Here is a 20,640-nt window from a genome sequence, read left to right on the forward strand (position 1 = left end):
GTTATTATCTCACTTATAAAGCTAAAATGTGGTTTTAAAAAATTAATGTGGTTTTTATCTTTCTGTTAGACCCAAGTCCTCATTTGTGTTCAGTACCTATAAAAAATACACAAGTAACTTTTCTTTTTACTGTTGGTTATTTGTGATGTTAGAAAGGGACTACAGTGAATTTTATGTTTGGGGGGCCGGAAAGCAGGTTGGAAATTGCCATTCTGCCACTAGCCTGAAGTCCTTTGAGTTACTCTTAAGTAAGAAGTTCAGGAAATGACCGGGGAAAATAAAGAATACTCATTCTAAGATTTTTCCTTTAGTTTAAAGGGGAAAAATTAAAAGAATGGTAAATAGTAGGTCTGGATAATTGTAAATGTGTGTTTAAAGTTCAAGTCTAAATAAGCCTGGCTCTAAATTCAAGAGGTACTCTTAAAGCACTATTCTAACTAGATGCTGCCACCTACTGGACAGTTTACAAGGGTTTGCGCTTTCCTGGTAACAGAGGAAAAAATGACCGTGGAGGAAAACAGAGCAAACGGTTTCCTGTTTTCATAATAAGCTTTACAGGAACACTTTACATTTTCTGGCTATACATAGGTTTGATGAAAATAATTGCTTAAGCTTTAAATTTTTTTACATTTTTAATTAAGAGGGGATAGCTGAAGTTCAGAGAATTATCTGGGAAAGAAACTACCCTCAGGATGGAACAGATACAAGTAGTGTCACACCATTTCATGATATGAGACTATGTTGTAATAGTAGAAATATGAGACTGTCAAAATTAGTGTCATGTGGTCAAATTGGACTCTTGCTTTTCTGTTCATTTCTTTCACATGTGCTAATAATACATTTCATAAACTGAAGATTCCAAAAGTTACCTCTTTTGGAATAAGCTAATAATTTATGTTATGTAAAGTGTTTCAAAATGTATAATTAGGCTAATAACATAATCTATAGTAAATGCTGGTTTCCCAGGTGGCGCTAGTGGTAAAGAATTCGACTGCTAATGCAGGAGATGTAAGAGATGTGGGTTCAATCCCTGAGTCAGGAAGATCCCCAGAGAAGGGAATAGCTACCCACTCCAGTATTCTTGCCTGGAGAATTCCATGGACAGAGGAGCCTGGTGGGCTATAGTCCATGGGGTCACAAAAAGTCGGACACTTAGCACATACTAAATGTCATCTCTTTTGGGTTTTAAGATTTTTAAAAATCAGATATGTGTGACTACTGAATACATGTCTATGATGAAAAGAGCCAGCAAGAAGCTACAAAGACAGGAATATAGATCAATGGAACAAAATAGAAAGCCCAGAGATAAATCCACACACCTATGGACACCTTATCTTTGACAAAGGAGGCAAGAATATACAATGGAAAAAGACAATCTCTTTAACACTGGTCAACCACTTGTAAAAGAATGAAACTAGAACACTCTCTAACACCATACACAAAAATAAACTCAAAATGGATTAAAGATCTAAACATAAGACCAGAAACTATTAAACTCCTAGAGGAGAACATAGGCAAAACACTCTCTGACATACATCACAGCAGGATCCTCTATGACCCACCTCCCAGAATATTGGAAATAAAAGCAAAAATAAACAAATGGGGCCTAATTAAAATTAAAAGCTTCTGCACAACAAAGGAAACTATTAGCAAGGTGGAAAGACAGCCTTCAGAATGGGAGAAAATAATAGCAAATGAAGCAACTGACAAAGAATTAATCTAAAAAATATACAAGCAACTCCTGCAGCTCAATTTCAAAAAAATAAACGACCCAATCAAAAAGTGGGCCAAAGAACTAAACAGACATTTCTCCAAAGAAGACATACAGATGGCTAACAAACAAACACATGAAAATATGCTCAACATCACTTATTATCAGAGAAATGCAAATCAAAGCCACAATGAGGTACCATTTCATGCCAGTCAGAATGGCTGTGATCTAAAAGTCTACAAGCAATAAATGCTGGAGAGGGTGTGGAGAAAAGGGAACCCTCTTACACTGTTGGTGGGAATGCAAACTAGTACAGCCACTATGCAGAACAGTGTGGAGATTCCTTAAAAAACTGGAAATAGAACTGCCATATGACCCAGCAATCCCACTGCTGGGCATACACACTGAGGAAACCAGAAGGGAAAGAGACACGTGTACCCCAATGTTCATCGCAGCACTGTTTATAATAGCCAGGACATGGAAGCAACCTAGATGTCCATCAGCAGATGAATGGATAAGAAAGCAGTGGTACATATACACAATGGAGTATTACTCCGCCATTAAAAAGAATACATTTGAATCAGTTCTAATGAGGTGGATGAAACTGGAGCCTATTATACAGAGTGAAGCCAGAAAGAAAAACACCAATACAGTATACTAACGCATATATATGGAACTTAGAATGATGATAACGATAACCCTGTATGTGAGACAGCAAAAGAGACACAGATGTATAGAACAGTCTTCTGGACTCTATGGGAGAGGGCGAGGGTGGGATGGTTTGGGAGAATGGCATTGAAACATGTATATTATCATATGTGAAACGAATCGCCTGTCCAGGTCCGATGCATGATACAGGATGCTGGTGCACTGAGATGACCCAGAGGGATGGGGAGGGAGGTGGGAGGGGGGTGCAGGATGGGGAACACATGTACACCCGTGGCGGATTCATGTCAATGTATGGCAAAACCAATACAATATTGTAAAGTAAAAAAAAAGAAATTCGCCTCCTATAGAAGACTAGGCATCAAAAAAATCTAATAAATCTGAAGAACAAGGAATACAATAATAACGTCTCTTCGTTCTGGTGAACTGGTCAAGTGTGAACTAATCAAGACAGACGACATCAAGAATGAAGAACAACAGACACTTGCTTACCCAAAAGTGTCTTTGATCCCATTTCCTTTTTTTTTTTAAATTTTATTTTATTTTTAAACTTTACAATATTGTATTAGTTTTGCCAAATATCGAAATGAATCCGCCACAGGTATACACGTGTTCCCCATCCTGAACCCTCCTCCCTCCTCCCTCCCCATACCATGAAGCAACTGACAAACAACTAATCTCAAATTAAACAAGCTGGTGCACTGGGACGACCCAGAGGGAGGGTATGGGGAGTGAGGAGGGAGGAAGGTTCAGGATGGGGAACACAGGTATACCTGTGGCGGATTCATTTTGATATTTGGCTAAACTAATACAATATTGTAAAGTTTTAAAATAAAATAAAATTTAAAAAAATATATACAAGCAACTCCTACAGCTCAACTCCAGAAAAATAAATGACCCAATCAAAACATGGGCCAAAGAACTAAATAGACATTTCTCCAAAGAAGACATACAGATCCCATTTCCTTTTATACTGACCCTACTTTTACATCTTATCTGCTCTGCACACAACAAACACTGCCAATACATAATAATCAACTAAGAATTCAAAATCTAAAAACTGAAACTTTGAAATAATAATATTTAAGCAATGACTTTCTCTGGCTGTAGCTTCTAAGCCTCTAGTAACTCCAGCTTTCAGCCCATGAAGGCTAAAAAGATTCCATGTTAGAAATGTAAATGTCTAAGGGTCTACAGTAGTCACGTAACTCCAGAGGTACAACTGTGAACTCCATGTTGTTGTTGCTGTTCAGTCGCTCAGTCATGTTTGACTCTCTGTAAACCACACGGACTGCAGTACACCGGGCCTCCCTGTACCTCACCATCTCCTGGAGCTTGCTCAAACTCATGTCCATTGAGTCTGTGATACCATCCAACCATCTCATCCTCTGTCATCCCCTTCTCCCCCTGCCTTCAATCTTTCCCAGCCTCAGGGTCTTGTCTAATGAGTCAGGTCTTCACATTAGGTGACCAATGTATTGGAGCCTCAGCTTCAGCAGCAGTCCTTCCAATGAATATTCAGGGTTGATTTCCTTTAGGATTGACTTAACCATATAGACCTTTCATGGGCTTTAAAAATTAAATATATTTGATAGCTCAAATTTGTGAAGAAAGGCCAGATAAAAACAAAAGTCTTGCCCTCCAGGGCCAAAAGCTCACTCAGTAGTGAACCCTGTGACCAAAAAGGCTGATGTTAAAAGGCTACAACCATGGATTCCCTTATGGAGTGGCCTGACTTAAAGTCCTTGCTCCAGAGTCAAGCACAGCAAGTGTGACCTCTTAGAAATGCGTTAGTGGATAAATCAGCATTTAACTCCTGCATTCTAGAATACAGATTTTGATCATTGTTGTTCAGTCGCTAAGTCATGTCCAACTCTGTAACCCCATTGACTGCAGCACACCAGGCTCCTCTGTTCTCCACTATCTCCTGAAGTTTGCTCAAATTCATGTCCATTGAGTCAGCAATGCTATTTAACCATCTCATCTTCTGCTGCCCCCTCCTCCTTTTGTCTTCAATCTTTCCCTACTGAACAACAAAGGAAACCATCAACAAAACGAAAAGACAACCTACAGACCGGGAGAACATATTTGCCAACAATGTGACCAACATTTCCAAAATGTACAAACAGCTCATACAATCCAACAGCAGAAAACCAAACAACCCAATAAAAAAATGAACAGAAGACCTAAACAGACATGTCTCCGGAGAAGACATACAGATGGCCAATAGGCACATGAAAAGATGTTCCATTACATCACTAATTACTAGAGAAATGCAATTGAAAACCATAATGAGGTATCACCTCACACCATTCAGAATGGCCATCATCAGATAGTCTACAAATAATGAATGCAGGAGAAGGTGTGGAGAAAAAGGAACTCTCCTCCACTGTTGGTGGGGATGCAAATTGGGGCAGCCACTATGGAGAACATTAGGGAGCTTCCTTTAAAAACTAAAAATAGAACTAACATATGACCCCGCAATCCCACTCCTGGAAGCCCTACTCAGAGCCAGTCTAATGCCCAAGCAATACTATATGACCAATTTAGATGATGTAGCTTAAAGGATTTAAAAAGTGTTCTGCCAAAAAACACCAACTCTTCCCAATCACTAAAACATTCATTACTAAATAGGTTAAAATAAGTTATATGATTCACAGCACTTCTGCAGAAGAAGAAAAAGAAAAGAAGGAAGAGGAGGAGGCAGATCACAATATACAGTTGATTCCTGAACAATGTAAGTTTAAATTGCACAAGTTCACTTATACACAAATTTTTCTCAATAAATGTGTACTACAGTACCACACAATCCTTGACTGGTTCAATCCACAGACTTAAATTGAAGAAAGTAGGGAAACCACTAGACCATTCAGGTATGACCTAAATCAAATCCCTTATGATTATATACTGGAAGTGAGAAATAGATTTAAGGGACTAGATCTGATAGATAGAGTGCCTGATGAACTATGGATGGAGGTTTGTGACATTGTACAGGAGACTGGGATTAAGACCATCCCCAAGAAAAAGAAATGCAAAAAGGCAAAATGGCTGTCTGAGGAGGCCTTACAAATAGCTGTGAAAAGAAGAGAAGCGAAAAGCAAAGGAGAAAAGGAAAGATATAAGCATCTGAAAGTTCCAAAGAATAGCAAAGAGAGATAAGAAAGCCTTCCTCAGTGATCAATGCAAAGAAATAGTGGAAAACATTAGAATGGGAAAGACTAGAGATCTCTTCAAGAAAATTAGAGATACCAAGGGAACATTTCATGCAAAGAAGAGCTCGATAAAGGACAGAAATGCTATGGACCTAACAGAAGCAGAAGATATTAAGAAGAGGTGGCAAGAATACACAGAAGAACTGTACAAAAAAAAAAGATCTTCACAACCCAGATAATCACAATGGTGTGATCACTGACCTAGAGCCAGACATCCTGGAATGTGAAGTCAAGTGGGCCTTAGGAAGCATCACTACGAACAAAGATAGTGGAGATGATGGAATTCCAGTGGAGCTATTTCAAATCCTAAAAGATGCTGCTGTGAAAGTGCTGCACTCAATATGCCAGCAAATTTGGAAAACTCAGCAGTGGCCACAGGACTGGAAAAGGTCAGTTTTCATTCCAATCCCAAAGAAAGGCAATGCCAAAGAATGCTCAAACAACCATGCAATTGTACTCATCTCACATGCTAGTAAAGTAATGTTCAAAATTCTCCAAGCCAGGCTTCAGCAATACATAAACTGTGAACTTCCAGATGTTCAAGCTGGATTTAGAAAAGGCAGAGGAACCAGAGATCAAATTGCCAACATCCACTGGATCATCAGAATAGCAAGAGAGTTCCAGAAAAACATCTATTTCTGCTTTCTTGACTATGCCAAAGCCTTTGACTGTGTGCATCACAATAAACTGTGGAAAATTCTGAAAGAGATGGGAATACCAGACCACTTGACCTGCCTCTTGAGAAACATGTATGCAGGTCAGGAAGCAACAGTTAGAACTGGACATGGAACAACAGACTGGTTCCAAATAGGAAAAGGAGTACGTCAAGGTTGTATATTGTCACCCTGCTTATTTAACTTATATGCAGAGTACATCATGAGAAACGCTGGGCTGGAGGAAGCACAAGCTGAAATCAAGATTGCCGGGAGAAACATCAAGAACCTCAGATATGCAGATGACACCACCCTTACGGCAGAAAGTGAAGAACTAAAGAGCCTCTTGATGAAAGTGAAAGAGGAGAGTGAAAAAGTTGGCTTAAAGCTCAACATTCAGAAAACTAAGATCATGGCATCCGGTCCCATCACTTCATGGGAAATATATGGGGAAACAGTGGAAACAGTGACCGACTTTATTTTTGGGGGCTCCAAAATCACTGTAGATGGTGACTGCAGCCATGAAATTAAAAGACGCTTACTCCTTGGAAGGAAAGTTATGACCAACCTAGACAGCATATTAAAAAGCAGAGACATTATTTTGCCAACAAAGGTCCATCTAGTCAAGGCTATGGTTTTTCCAGTGGTCATGTATGGATGTGAGAGTTGGATTGTGAAGATAGCTGAGCACCAAAGAATTGATGCTTTTGAACTGTGGTGTTGGAGAAGACTCTTGAGAGTCCCTTGGACTGCAAGGAGATCCAACCAGTCCATTCTAAAGGAAATCAGTCCTGGGTATTCATTGGAAGGACTGATGTTGAAGCTGAAACTCCAATACTTTGGCCACCTGATGGGAAGAAGAGACTGACTCATTTGAAAAACACCCTGATACTGGGAAAGATTGACGGCAGGAGGAGAAAGGGACAACAGAGAATGAGATAATTGGATGGCATCACCGACTCAATGGACATGAGTTTGGGTAAACTCCAGGAGTTGGTGATGGACAGGGAGGCCTGGCGTGCTGCATTTCATGGGGTTGCAAAGAGTCGAACACGACTGAGCGACTGAACTGACTCGTGGATGTAGAACCACAGAGACAGGTGGCCAATACACTTATACTTGGATTTTCAACTGCACGGGGGCCAGTGCTCCTAAATACCATGTGTTCAAGGATCAACTGCTACATACACACAAGGGGAGTAGAAACACGTGCACAGAAGTAACTAGCTGGTCTCATAAAGCAGGACTATGAGAGAATAGGAAAAGGACAAATCAGTAACAGATTTTTATAAAAGGTTGCAGAGGCCTGAGTGAGAAACCCCATGGGATGTCGTCACACAACTAGGGGACTGTGAACATAAACTAGGTGTCTAGAGGCATCCAAGAGGTACAGCAATTACCGGCAAAGACATGCTTGGTCTACTTCCTGATTTTTCACTCCTTGTTTCCTCATCTCTGAGCAGACACAAACCCTAGAACACAAACCCTAGAAGACTCTGAAATGTACTCAAATTCACCATAGTTTCATATTGTCCTACCTAACATGATGGTTTCTCCTAAAGAAAAATTAAACTCACAAAGAAAAAGAAAACTGAATTGAGAATTTTACTTTAATCCAAATATTCTATGACTCTGAGATAAAAATAAAGATGAATCAATTTTACTCACCAACAGTTTCTTCTGATGCAGCAGTCAAAGCTAGAAACTTTTTTGTATTTTCCATCTCCTCATTACTTTGCAAAACTTCATCATTTTTTGCAGACTAATAAAAGAGAATAAAAGCTTAAACATGGGGAAAGAAGGCAACTGTATTCACTGATATATTTTTTTAAATTCTAAGATGGTTTCCAATTCTGTTCATAAATACAGGTCATTTTTACTCCTTTAATTAGGAAATCTGTTCATGTTTCCTATACCCTCAAAATTCTGTCAATGAGCATTCCCAGTTAAGAGTTGGAATATGTCTATCTCTATATGATAATTACCTTGCTTTAAGTTTCTGTTTAATAATAAGCAAGTTTCATACATTTCAAAATTGGTATTATTTTATTATGATTCCAGTTATAATTCATATTTCCAAGCAAGTAAAAATTTGCTTTGAAATTCAACAGAGGTAAGTGATAGACTAACTTTTCCTGCTAAAATGTATTTTTCTAGCTTAAAGCACTGCATTTTATATACTTACTTTTCCTTCCCATTGGTCTTCCTGGGAACCCTGTAAAAATGTATTCTTAACTACTTTACTGTTAATTCACATCATTGCCTGGGAAATTTCCTAGGAAGTCAGTCAACTAATCAAGGTAGAATTTATAAAAAACAATCCATCTGTTGTTATAATGGTCCTTATCTTAAAAGTGCAATAGCTATACACAAGTCAGTGCCAACATCTGGTCAACTTCCACCCCTCAATACTACAGAGAATAAAAGGTCCAAGAAGGCCAAGGAGAGTTAATCAAGCATTAGAAATTCACTAAGACAGAAGTATATAGAGCATGGTCACAGACCACAGGCATTTTACAGCTTCCCAAAGAGATCTTGACCAGCATGTGAAATAGTCAACTCCTCGCTTGCTTGTCACAAAAGTTTACTCAAGTAATAATGGTAACCAGGGGGTTAGATTTTTTTGTTTTTGTGTACTGATCTCCAAACTGTAAGCTTGCTGAAGAAAAAGCTGACATACATAGCTGATGAACGTAGGCACCAAATTCCTTTCTATTCCAGATATGGAGGAACCCAGGCGCCCAGGCCAGACACTGGAGAGAGAAGCCTATTGTGCTGTCTGTCCACTGGCGAGAGAAGCCTATTTTGTTGTCTGGGGAATGAAGACGCTCAGGGCAGTGCCCGAAATCTGGAATCCTGCAAAATCACCTTCTCCAGTTCCAGAAAACTCTCTCTCTCACTGCTCCCTCACCCCATACACACATATAAACACTACTGCCCTACCTCCACAAAATAAATTAAGGCAGACCACACTAGCACTACCAGAGGCCACGCTATTCCTACTTATTAGAGGAAGTTGCTTCTCACATGTCAGCACAAGATTATACAATTCTTACCTTAAGTTCCTCCCACAGCTTTATTCTCATTTCTAGACCTTGCTTCTTAATTTCTTTTTCTCTGTATTGTCTCTTCACCAATATCTTGTCAAGCCTCTTCATCTTTTGAATCGCATCCTGAAGTTGAAAATCTAATTCTTTTAATTCAAATTCATCTGTATTATGTTGAAAGTAGGAATGAGCATGAAGTTTATTAAAATCATAAAGCTTTTTTTTTTCTTGTTTTACTATTTGTTCTTTCATTCAACAAATGTTTATGGTTGGTGTAATAACTAACATTGGTGTCATGTATCTTGGTTTGGAAAAAAGTGAAAGTGTTAGTCACTCAGTCGTGTCCAACACTTTGCCATCCTATGGACTGTGGCCTTCCAGGCTCCTCTGTGCATGACATTTTCCAGGTAAGAATACTGGAATGAGTAGCCATTCCATTCTCCAGGGGTTCTTCCCAACCCAGGGATCAAATCTGGGCCTTCTGCTTTGCAGGTGGACTCTACCATCTGAGCCACCAGGGAAGCCTGCTTTCGCTTTTTTTTTTTTTCATATAATTATCTAACAACCTTGTGAAACAGACATTTAGTTCTCCCTTACAGTTGAGATAACTTAATCCTTTCAAATAACTAATAAATTATAGCACTGAATTCAGAAGTGGGTCTCATATGATTTTAACCCCAAATTCTTTCTCCTTCATTCTGCTATACTTTCTATATTCATAATTAACAAAGAATAAGACAAAGACCCTATCCTGCAATTGCTTCAGACTAACTGAAAGAGAAGTCACTTACACAAATAGCTATAGTAAAATATAGCATGTCAGAGACAGAGTAATTCCACCATGTCAGAAACAAATTCAGAAAAGTACACCATGTAACTAAACACCTTTCATCTACACTCCTTCCTGTTATCCCATTTTCCTGAAACACCTTAAAGTAAAAGTGAAAGTTGCTCAGTCGTGTCTGACTCTTTGCAAACCCATGGACTATACAGTCCATGGAATTCTACAGGCCAGAATACTGAAGTTGGTAGCCTTTCCCTTCTCCAGGGGATCTTCCGAACCCAGGTCTCCCGCATTGCAGGCAGATTCTTTACCAGCTGAGCCACCAGGGAAGCCCAAAACACTCTAAAATGTTCTTGAATTATGGATAATTGATAGTTAGGAACTATTTAGAACTCCTGTTATTTAAGTTTTCACTTATGACTATGATTAATAATAATTATAAATGATTAATAATAATTATCATTATGATTAATGGTCATATTAATAATAGCAGCCAACACCTCAGACAGTAAAGAATCCTTCTGCAAAGCAGGAGACCCCAGTTCAATCCCTGGGTCAGGGAGATACCCTGGAGAAAGTAATGCCTATCCACTTAGTATTCTTGCCTGGAAAATCCCATGGACAGAGGAGCCTGGCAGGCTACAGTCCATGGGGTCACAAAGAGTCAGACGTGACTGAGAGACTAAAACTATCACTACTACTAACATTTATACATTTACCTGATAGGCACAGTGTTAAATGCTTTATTTACATTCATTATCTTGTGTAATCCTCACCATAAACCAGTGAGACGGAATAATTATTGCCCCTATTTTACAAATTAGTAAACTGAGGCTAATTTGTAACTGAGTTAAATACATGTCCAAGATCTATCATCTTATAACTAGTAAAAGGCAGAGTCAGTCTCTGCCCAGATCTGTGTTGACTCCAGAACTAAAGCTCTTTACCATCAGGAGATAATTCCTCTGTAAAGTCTGATGAAAGATGATAACCTGGCAATAAGCATAGGTGTTCAAGTCCTAAAGTCTCAGCTACGCCAGCTTAGATCATCAGAAATGTCATATTATGCAAAGAAAAGCCAAGTTTTGCAACTTTTGAAAATACAGAGTCCAATGGTGTTTCCCTATAATGTATATCACTTTCTCTTAAAGGAAAAGGAGATATGTTTAGAGGGAAGAAGCTTACCCAAAAAGAATACTGATCTTACTAATAAGGAGACTCTACAAATTGTATTGCTCACATACGTCAAACGCAAAAGCCTCTAGTTCTAATTCCAACTGGCAGCCCTAGCATTCTCAAGCTCCATGTATACAGGTGGTTTATCCAGCAGGCATTTTTGAAGTTAACTCTTGCTACACGGAAACAATATAATGTAATACAATATAAACATTACAATGTTTACATTGTAATGTAAATATAATGTAATATAAACAATACAACGTAAATGGGGCCACTAGCTAGTCTCAACTCTAATACCTCATTTCCTGATAACTGTAATCCTGAGTCACCTGGTCTGAGAGCTGATCTCATGCCAAACACAATTTAAATCAGTTCTCAAAGTTTATGAGCTTGTTACTGAACCCAAACTCATTCTGCTCACCGCATGACAGGCCAATAAATCAGAAAACAAGCTGTTGGAACAAGAAATGACAACTTGAGTCAAAAAACTAGCCGACTGAGAAGATGTCAGACTAGCATCTCAAAAAAACATCCATCTCCCCGTCAGTCCAAATCTGGACTCTTTTTAAATATACAACAGGGGGAGGAGGAAGAACCCACTGTGGCACCAACCAATGGCTGAGCAGGGCTACTAATGGTTACTGATTGACAGTTGATCATTAACAGTCACTTGCTTGGGGGAGGGGCCCACTGTGGCACCAACCAATGACTGAGTAGGGCAACTATGGCTGGTGTCTGCCTCGCTGCTACTGCACCCCAAGCAGAAACGTACAACTGCAGAAAGCAGCCAGGTCTGAACTAGCACCCGGCCGCTCCAGCAACATCATTCTTCAACCCATAGTCCATTAGTGGCCATGTGGAGATGGCTGACACACCCATCAACCAGAACCATTGTCTGAGGCAGTGGGCACTGTGAGCACAGCCCTCTGCTGGCCATACCAGCCAGCCTGTGACCCTCAAGACAGCCTCAAAGTTGGTGCCCCCGGAGTGGAGCTCCGAGCTGGCTGTTTGTGCAGTGGGAGCCAGCCAGCCCAGTGAGCTGGTCAAGGCCTGAGTGGAGAGGGGCAGCTGAGCAGCCCCTGCCTCAATGGAGCCCACAGGCCTGTGCCAGAGAGGGAAGAGCCCATCACGCCTCAGGTTCAGGCTGGGGAGGCCACCACTACAAGCTCAGCTTTCCTTTATAGTTCATAAATTATGGAAAACCCAAAGTAACTTTTGTTTATGTGAGTTATGTCTATGGATAATTATCATATTAGAAATCGAAATTGAAGAATATTATAAATATATATTTATTCATTTTTAAATAATAAACATGGCATTACTTATTACATTTTAACACAAATATAACACTTTTATGACAAATAGCTATATTTTCCAAAAAAATTGTTGAGAAGAATAGTGATATTTTCAATCTTTTGTACCTGGATTAATAGAAGACAGCTGGATTCACGTACCTGCTTCAAAGTCAATCTACTGTAATCTGTTGCCTCAGTTAAAGTATATGAAGAAAATTTGGCCTTACACAGTAGTTGGAAAGGGGAGGAGAAATATCCTTTTCAGATAATGGTGGATATTCTTCTTTAATACTAATATTAAAACTGGACAAGAGGTAGTTTCTTAAAGTTTAGTTATAATGTGAAATCTGTAACCCTAGTTATTCCATAAATCCATGGATCTATTTTTCATGTTAAATGGATATTTTATCCTGCATTGGTTATTTGGAAGCCAGTGGTTCACTGAAGTAGGCAAACCTTCAAAATACTAACACATTTCAATATACAATATCAACAAATCACATTTGTTAATATTGCCACTGATTTTTATCAGAAAAGTCTAAGTACTAGGAAGTTGTAAAGCTCATATTGACATACACAAATTTTCTAAGATTCTAAGTTTTTACTTGAAAGCTCAAATTTTATCATTGACAAAAAATACTTTCAGCTGTTTTCCCGAATTAACAGGTCCCTTTCAATTTTTACAAAAATGTCTGCCAAATACTTACGTCCGAACAACAGTAGTTTGTCTGCCACTTCTTCTTTCAAGTGAAAATGGAGTCCCATTAAAAAAGGACCAGTTCAACTCTCAAATTACCTCACAAACACTTTTCCTCAACACAACCTTCACATCTTGGCATACAGCAGAATTTCTTTATATGTACCTCCCAATTTACCACATAGGTTATAAAAAAGATGTGTACTCAAAGGTCAAGATTAATTAGAATTTTAAAATTTTACTGCTCCATCAAGAACATTCTTGAGTGACATCGGCTATTTCTTTCTTCTGCCTATGCCAGGCCTTAAAGAACACAATGACTATTAGTACAGTTTGATGCCATTCATTGTCCTGATTCATGTCAGAGCACCAGCAATTTTACCCACCATTGCTTTTGTACCATCACTGAAACCACTCAGTGGGCAAAAAAGCAAACAGACTCATTTCAGTATTATAATGAATTATATTACTGATATATCAGTATTACAATGAGACTAGTTTTTACTCTGCAGAGTTCCTAAAAGGGCCTCAGAGCCCAGGGCTTTGCAGTCCATGTTTTGAGAACTGCTGTTCTAATTCACTTTGACCAGTATTAATAACCATGGGAAAAGAAGGAGTTTTTTGAAATCCAGAAGTTATTAAAATCAAATGAGATTATCCCTTAAAAGGCATTTATATATTACAGGATACATTTTATCATATAATTTTCAAAAAGATCAATAAATCACGTCATAAAATACAGAAATACTTCCTACTTGATTAAAATGATCACAGTAACAATTTTATTATATGACATATTATATTTCTACATGTACTTAAGAACTCTTAATATTCTTGTAAATAAAAACTTGGTGATTTGCTTTCTCACAAAAAAAATGTATCATTATTTCTACATAATAAAAAATAAATAATAAAAAACTATGTAATTCTAATATTTTAACTATAGCATCTGTAATTATCATTAGCTAATTACCAAGTAATTATCCTACCTGAACATTCAGGGACTATCTGATGTTGACCCAAGTTCGAATCATCATCTGACCCCTCTTCAGGCAATTTTATTTTCTCAGAGTAGCTTTCCCCTTTATTATCATTACTGTTTCTACTTTCCTCTGTATTATTGCTTTCTGAGTGGCCTTCTTTACCAGAGTTCAAATTGATTGCAGTATCAACCTAAAAATTATTTCCAAAGAAATAGTTTTCAAAAATAATGTTTTTTATTTTAAATTTCTAGACTAGTTTAACTCAAATATAAGTATATGTAAGGACATGCATCATACAGTAGTGTTAAATTATTCTAATAATATAACACTTGATAAAATACAATTTACATACACAATTGAATTTAATAACATTTGCACCAAAGTAATATGCACCACTCTCCAGCAATTTCTAGCAATAATAGAGAAGAATCTGTCCCAAAGAGAATCTCTCTCTGTCAAGCTCTGAGGATGAGGCACAATGGTCCCTGCTGCCTGAGCTTACTTTCAGATGGAGAGTCAAGGGTCTAGGGCAAGCTAATCAACACAGTAGTCACTGCTCACATGTGGCTACTGAACAGCTGCAAAGTGAATAGTCTGAATCACAGTGTACTTCTAATGGAGGTCTTCAAATCAGAACCATGTGCTTTGGTTAATCATTTACTCTTATACTAGTCACAGCTTTTCTATCTCATTTTGGTTTCTCTTTCCATTTTAGCAAAGTTCATTTGCTAAAAACTGGTGAAAACATCAGTTTGGTGCAGCTGTGTTTTCCTGAGAGAGGACAGGAAAAGACATCCATGGCTGCACGAAGCAAAAACAGGGATCACAGGGCTTGAAGGCTCTGCTTGGCAGTAAAAGTCACCTTGGAAATTCACACAGCCCACAAGAGGGCAAAACCTCAGGGAGAGTGGAGACATACCTTTCGCCTCCAACGGAGGGAATGTCTGCTCCAGCCCTGCAGGACTCAGCCCTTGGAGGCTTTTATGCTCCTGGTCTACACTCCATCATTGCCATCTGGGTCCCCTTGTGAATCTCCAGGACAGAAGGCAGGTGGTGCTGAGAATTAAACTGCCAGGGTTTAATTGCTTACATGACTGCACAAGCTTACACGAGTGCACAAGCATCTCTCTTCACCTGAACTAGGACATAAGCCCCAGGAGAACTGAGCTGAGTCCGTAGTATAAAAATCATAACTGACATTTACTGAGAATTACTACTGGCCTGGTCCTGTGCTGAGTGCTTTACACACACTGCCTCAGTCACGTCTCACAATGACCCTCTGGGATAGGTATTACTACCCCAATTTAACAGAGAAGAAAACAGGTACATTATGGACTGAAACTAGTAGAGACCTAATTTATAATAAGCAAAACAATGCTTACTTTATGTGATCTTGGAAGTGTTAAAGAGGGTTTCCTGTTCAAAAATATTCTTCTGTGAAAGGCCAGGTTAAAGCCTAAAATTCCATAATATCCAGTAAATTCTTAAGGCTGCATAGTTTCGTGAGAATGCTGAAATTGCTAGAAGTCACACAAGCCCTGTCAGTAATTTAGATCTTGGCATAAATGAATCAAGCTGATCTTTCCCTGAGAATGGGTTTTTATACAGGGGTAACAAAACTAGATATTAGCAACTACTCAGATACCACATTTCAGTATACACAAAGATCTTTCACACGTGTTACCTCATATGATCCTGACGCTTAGAATGAGCAGGAAAAATGAGACAAAAGACATGAAACACAACACAAGGCAAATACTGCCCATTTCACAATTTTACCCACAGTTTCCCACCCCAGTAGCACCAACCATCTCCCCATCCCACTGCCCATGGGCCTCTCTCTTCCCAACCCCTCTGATCGTCTACCTTGTGGCCTGTTTGCTTTTTTTACTTCTTCACTCTCAAAGCCACATTCAGCCTCCACTTTTCATTGCTCCATGTACCCTACTTCATCTCCACGTTAGTCCCAAGAAAGGTAGTCTATAAAAACACTTCTAAACAATTAGATACCTACCTGAAAGCCATGAGATTTTTTACACCAGTTGCAACAATTGGCTCCTTCAAGAAAAATATTCAGAAGCAACAATAAACCAAAATTCTAAGACTGAGAACTATACCATTACTACAGAAATTTCATTAAAATTCTAGCATTTTAGGGACTTCCTGGCAGTCCAATAGTTAAGAATCCATGCTTCCACTGCAGGGGACACGGCTTCAATCCCTGATCAGGAAACTAGATCCCACAAGCTATACAGCATGTGGCAAAAAAAAAAAAAAAAAACCTCTAGCATTTTAAATTCATTTTCTGCCACTCAGAAATTTTTGCAAGAAATTAATAAAAGACAAATGAGCAATAAAACTAATCAAAATACTAAGATTTATTATTCTGACAATGTAAAAGGGCTTACAGACACTTAATCATTTGCAGTCAGCAGTCAACATGCAGCATACCTGTGGATTTTCTACCCCAACCCCAGATGAACCTTACTAATTTTCCACGTAAATCACAACTTTTACAAAGTCTTGCCTTTGCTATAAGTATCAAAGTCCTCATTGGTTAATAAATATGCTAGAGTTTGTTTTGACCTACAGCTTAGTGGGTTCAAATAAAATATGCCTGGAATTAATTGTTGATATATTTCTTTTAAATAAATTTGAATGAGGTAATATTAAGCTATGTTTTAAAACATGTGCATCAATATTGTGAAGTTGCTGCTTTAGAAAAAAATCATCACCTAGGAATATGTAAGCAGAAATACTAATCTTTTGCTACTCTAAAATTTGTCAGGTCTTTGTAAATATATTATCCTACCTACATAAAATGGTAAATTTTTCATTCTAAATTTGTTAAACACAGTTATGTGACAGCTACTATGTGTCTGACTTTACACTGAATTTCATGAAAAATAACATAGGAAGGACTGACCAATTAGGTTAAAGAATTAAGGCCAATTAGCTAAGATGTATTGAGTACTTACTACATGCTGCTACTAAGTCGCTTCAGTCATGTCCAACTCTGTGCGACCCCATAGACAGCAGCCCACCAGGCTCCACCATCCCTGGGATTCTCCAGGCAAGAACACTGGAGTGGGTTGCCACTTCCTTCTCCAATGCGTGAAAGTGAAGTCGCTCAGTCGTGTCAGACTCTCAGTGACTCCATGGACTGCAGCCTACCAGGCTCCTCCGCCCATGGGATTTTCTAGGTAAGAGTACTGGAGTAGGGCGCCACTGCCTTCTCTGTACTAGGTGCTGCTGCTGCTGCTAAGTCGCTTCAGTCGTTTCCGACTCTGTGCGACCCCATAGACGGCAGCCCACCAGGCTCCCCCATCCCTGGGACTCTCCAGGCAAGAACACTGGAGTGGGTTGCCATTTCCCTCTCCAATGCATGAACGTGAGAAGTGAAAGTGAAGTCGCTCAGTCGTGTCCAACTCCTAGCGACCCCATGGACTGCAGCCCACCAGGCTCCTCCATCCATGGGATTTTCCAGGCAAGAGTACTGGAGTGGGGTGCCATTGCTAGTCACTTCTAAAAATTGTAGATATTTCACTCATTTTATCCCCAAAATGCCGGGAGCCGGCATATTGCATATTGAGTGCAGCACTTTCCACAGCATCATCTTTCAGGATCTGGAATAGCTCAACTGGAATTCTATCATTGCCGGGATCCAGCGTGAGGAACTCCGCCCATGACAAAGGTCATGAGGAAGGAGGCTCGGCATACGCAAACGCGGGATAGAGCCTCAGGAGTCCCCCATCTACCCCCAAAACCAGAGTCTGCCTACTTTCTGCTTTGTGCTTTCACCTACACCTCTGACTTTACGGGGGGCTGTCCCCCACTACCTCTCTCTGAAAAAAGAGTTAGCTTACAGCTCCAGTTAATAATTCCTGGGTGTGACAGTGTTTCAACCTACAAACTCCTTTGGAAATCCTCTAGCCTGCCTGAATAGGTTTTTCTGGCCACATGTGATTGTTCAGAGCCTCCCAACTGTGAGAGGCAGGAGATGTTCTAAACTGTCTAAACACAGATTCTTTTGAGTAGTTAAAAGATTGATTAGAAATTGTATTGGTGAAGGGATTTTCACTTGTTGGGCCAATGTTTGCTGCTAAGTTTCCATATCCCTTACCTCCTGTGTCCCTGGCAGTGTATTGATTAATATAATTGGTGTAAGTAGTAGCTTTAATGTTTGTAACCTGGGACCCTTGAGTTAATTCTTTTTCTTGTTATAGCCCACCACACCTTTGCTCTGTAGGAATGCAACTTTATCTAATGCTTTTGGAGGGTGGCTCCTGACCAATCACCTTTAGAGAAAAATAAGTTTTCTGAAGAAAGGGTCTTAAAATGTTAACAGGCCTCCGGGCCAGAAGATGATGCAAATCACCTAAGCTTTTGCATATGATAAGTTTGCAGGAAGAAAGCCTGGCTTGCTGCATGACTCTACCCCTTCCCCCATTATCCTCTATGCATAACTTAAGGTATAAAAACTACTTTGGAAAATAAAGTGCGGGCCTTGTTCACCGAAACTTGGTCTCACCATGTCGTTCTTTCTCTTACCTTCTGGCTGAATTATTCAGCCTCTTTTCTCCACTAAATTTCCTCACTGAGCTATCCTTATTTCAGCCTCTTTTCTTCACTGAAATTTCCTCACTGAGCTATCCTCATTCTATTACTCTTTATATCCTTAATTAACGTTTAATTAAGCAATTGTTTCCTGATCCTCGCCGACGCCATCCCCGCTTCAAATTCCCTGGATCCACTGGGGCTGGACCCCGGCACCAAAACATGCCTAAGAGGTGGACAGTATTGAACAGATTAGGAAACTGACACAGAGAGTCGAAGTATTAATAATTTTCCCAAAATCACATAAAATGTGGTCAGCAAAGCCTATTTTGAACCCATAACTCCAGAGTTTAGGTTTATAATCAGTAAGCTTGAGACTAAAGAGTCTAAAATTGTTTTGGGCTATTGGAATCTAAAATTGTTTTAGACTCCACTTTAGGCTATAGGGAAAACCGAATAAACTGAAACTTTCCATCTACTTAGAAATGAATAGTTCTAAGCTCACAAGAATACTGGGGAAATTGCCAGTCAACAGAAATTAAAAGGAAACTAAAAGCTGAGAAACCTGTATGCAGGTCAAGAAGCAACAGTCAGAACCAGATATGGGACAATGGACTGGTTCAAAATTGGGAAAGGATTACATCAAGGCTGTATATTGTCACCCTGATTATTTAACTTATAGGCAGAGTACATCATGCAAAATGCCAGGCTAGATGAATCACAAGCTGGAATCAAGATTGCCAGGAGAAAATATCAGCAACCCCAGATATGAAGATGACACCACCCTGATGGCAGAAAGCAGAGAGGAACTAATGAGACTTTTGATGAAGGTGAAAGAGGAGGGTGAACAATCTGGCTTAAAACTCAACACTCAAAAAGATAAGTTCATGGCATCGGGTCTCATCACTTCATGGCAAATAAATGGGGAAAAGATGGAAACAGTGACAGACTTTTATTTTCTTGGGCTCCAAAATCACTGCTCCAATGCAGACAGTAACTGCAGCCACGAAATTAAAAGACACTTGCTCATTGGGAAAAAAGCTATGACAAACTTAGACAGCATATTAAAAAGCAGAGACATCACTTCGCCAACAAAGGTCCATATAGTCAAAGCTACACTTTTCTCAGTAATCATGTACAGATGTGAGAGTTAGACCATAAAGAAGGCTGAGCACCAAATAATTAATGCTTTCAAACTGTGATGCTGGATAAGACTCTTGAGGGTCCCTTGGACAGCAAGAAGATCAAAACAGTCAATCCTAAAAGGTATCAACCTTAAATATTCATTGGAAGGACTGGTGCTGAAGCTGGAGCTCCAACACTTTAACCACCTGATGCAGAGCTGACACATTGGAAAAGATGATGATGCTGGGAAAGATTGAAGGCATGAGGAGAAGGGGATGACAGAGGATGAGATAGTTGGATGGCATCACCAACTCAATGGATGTGAGTTTGAGCAAACTCTGGGAGATGGTGAAGGACAGGGAAGCCTAGTATACTGCAGTCTATGAGGTTCCAAAGAGTCAAACACAACTTAAGAGACTGAACAAGAACAACAACAAAAACTGAAATAGGAACCTTTATATATCCTTAAAGCAGATGACCTGGTCGGGGCTGGGTGGGAGCAGAGTATGTGTGTGTTAAGTTGCTTCAGTCATGTCTGATTCTTTGCAACCTTATGGACTGAAGCCCACCAGGCTCCTCTGTCCATGGGATTCTCCAGGCAAGAATACTGGAGTGCATTGCCATGCCCTTCTCCAGGGGATCTTCCCAACTCAGGGACTGAACCTGCATCTCTTATGTGTCCCGCGTTGGCAGGCAGGACTCTTTACCACTAGTACCAGGACAGGTAAAAG

General features: G+C 39.4%; 1 protein-coding gene across 1 annotated transcript in view; it reads right to left on the reverse strand.

Annotated features, from left to right (window-relative positions):
* The window catches only part of FSIP1 (fibrous sheath interacting protein 1), a 209,435-nt gene that overhangs the window by 176,954 nt on the left and 11,841 nt on the right, over window positions 1-20,640 (reverse strand). The window contains exons 3-5 of the mRNA XM_061430723.1: window positions 14,234-14,417; window positions 9,299-9,453; window positions 7,911-8,004 (exon numbers count right to left, since the gene is read on the reverse strand). Coding sequence (XP_061286707.1) covers window positions 7,911-8,004; window positions 9,299-9,453; window positions 14,234-14,417 — 433 coding nt within the window. The remainder of the gene's footprint in view (window positions 1-7,910; window positions 8,005-9,298; window positions 9,454-14,233; window positions 14,418-20,640) is intronic.

The sequence above is a fragment of the Bos javanicus genome, chromosome 10 (assembly GCF_032452875.1).
Source record: "Bos javanicus breed banteng chromosome 10, ARS-OSU_banteng_1.0, whole genome shotgun sequence".
NCBI classification, from domain to species: Eukaryota; Metazoa; Chordata; class Mammalia; order Artiodactyla; family Bovidae; genus Bos; species Bos javanicus.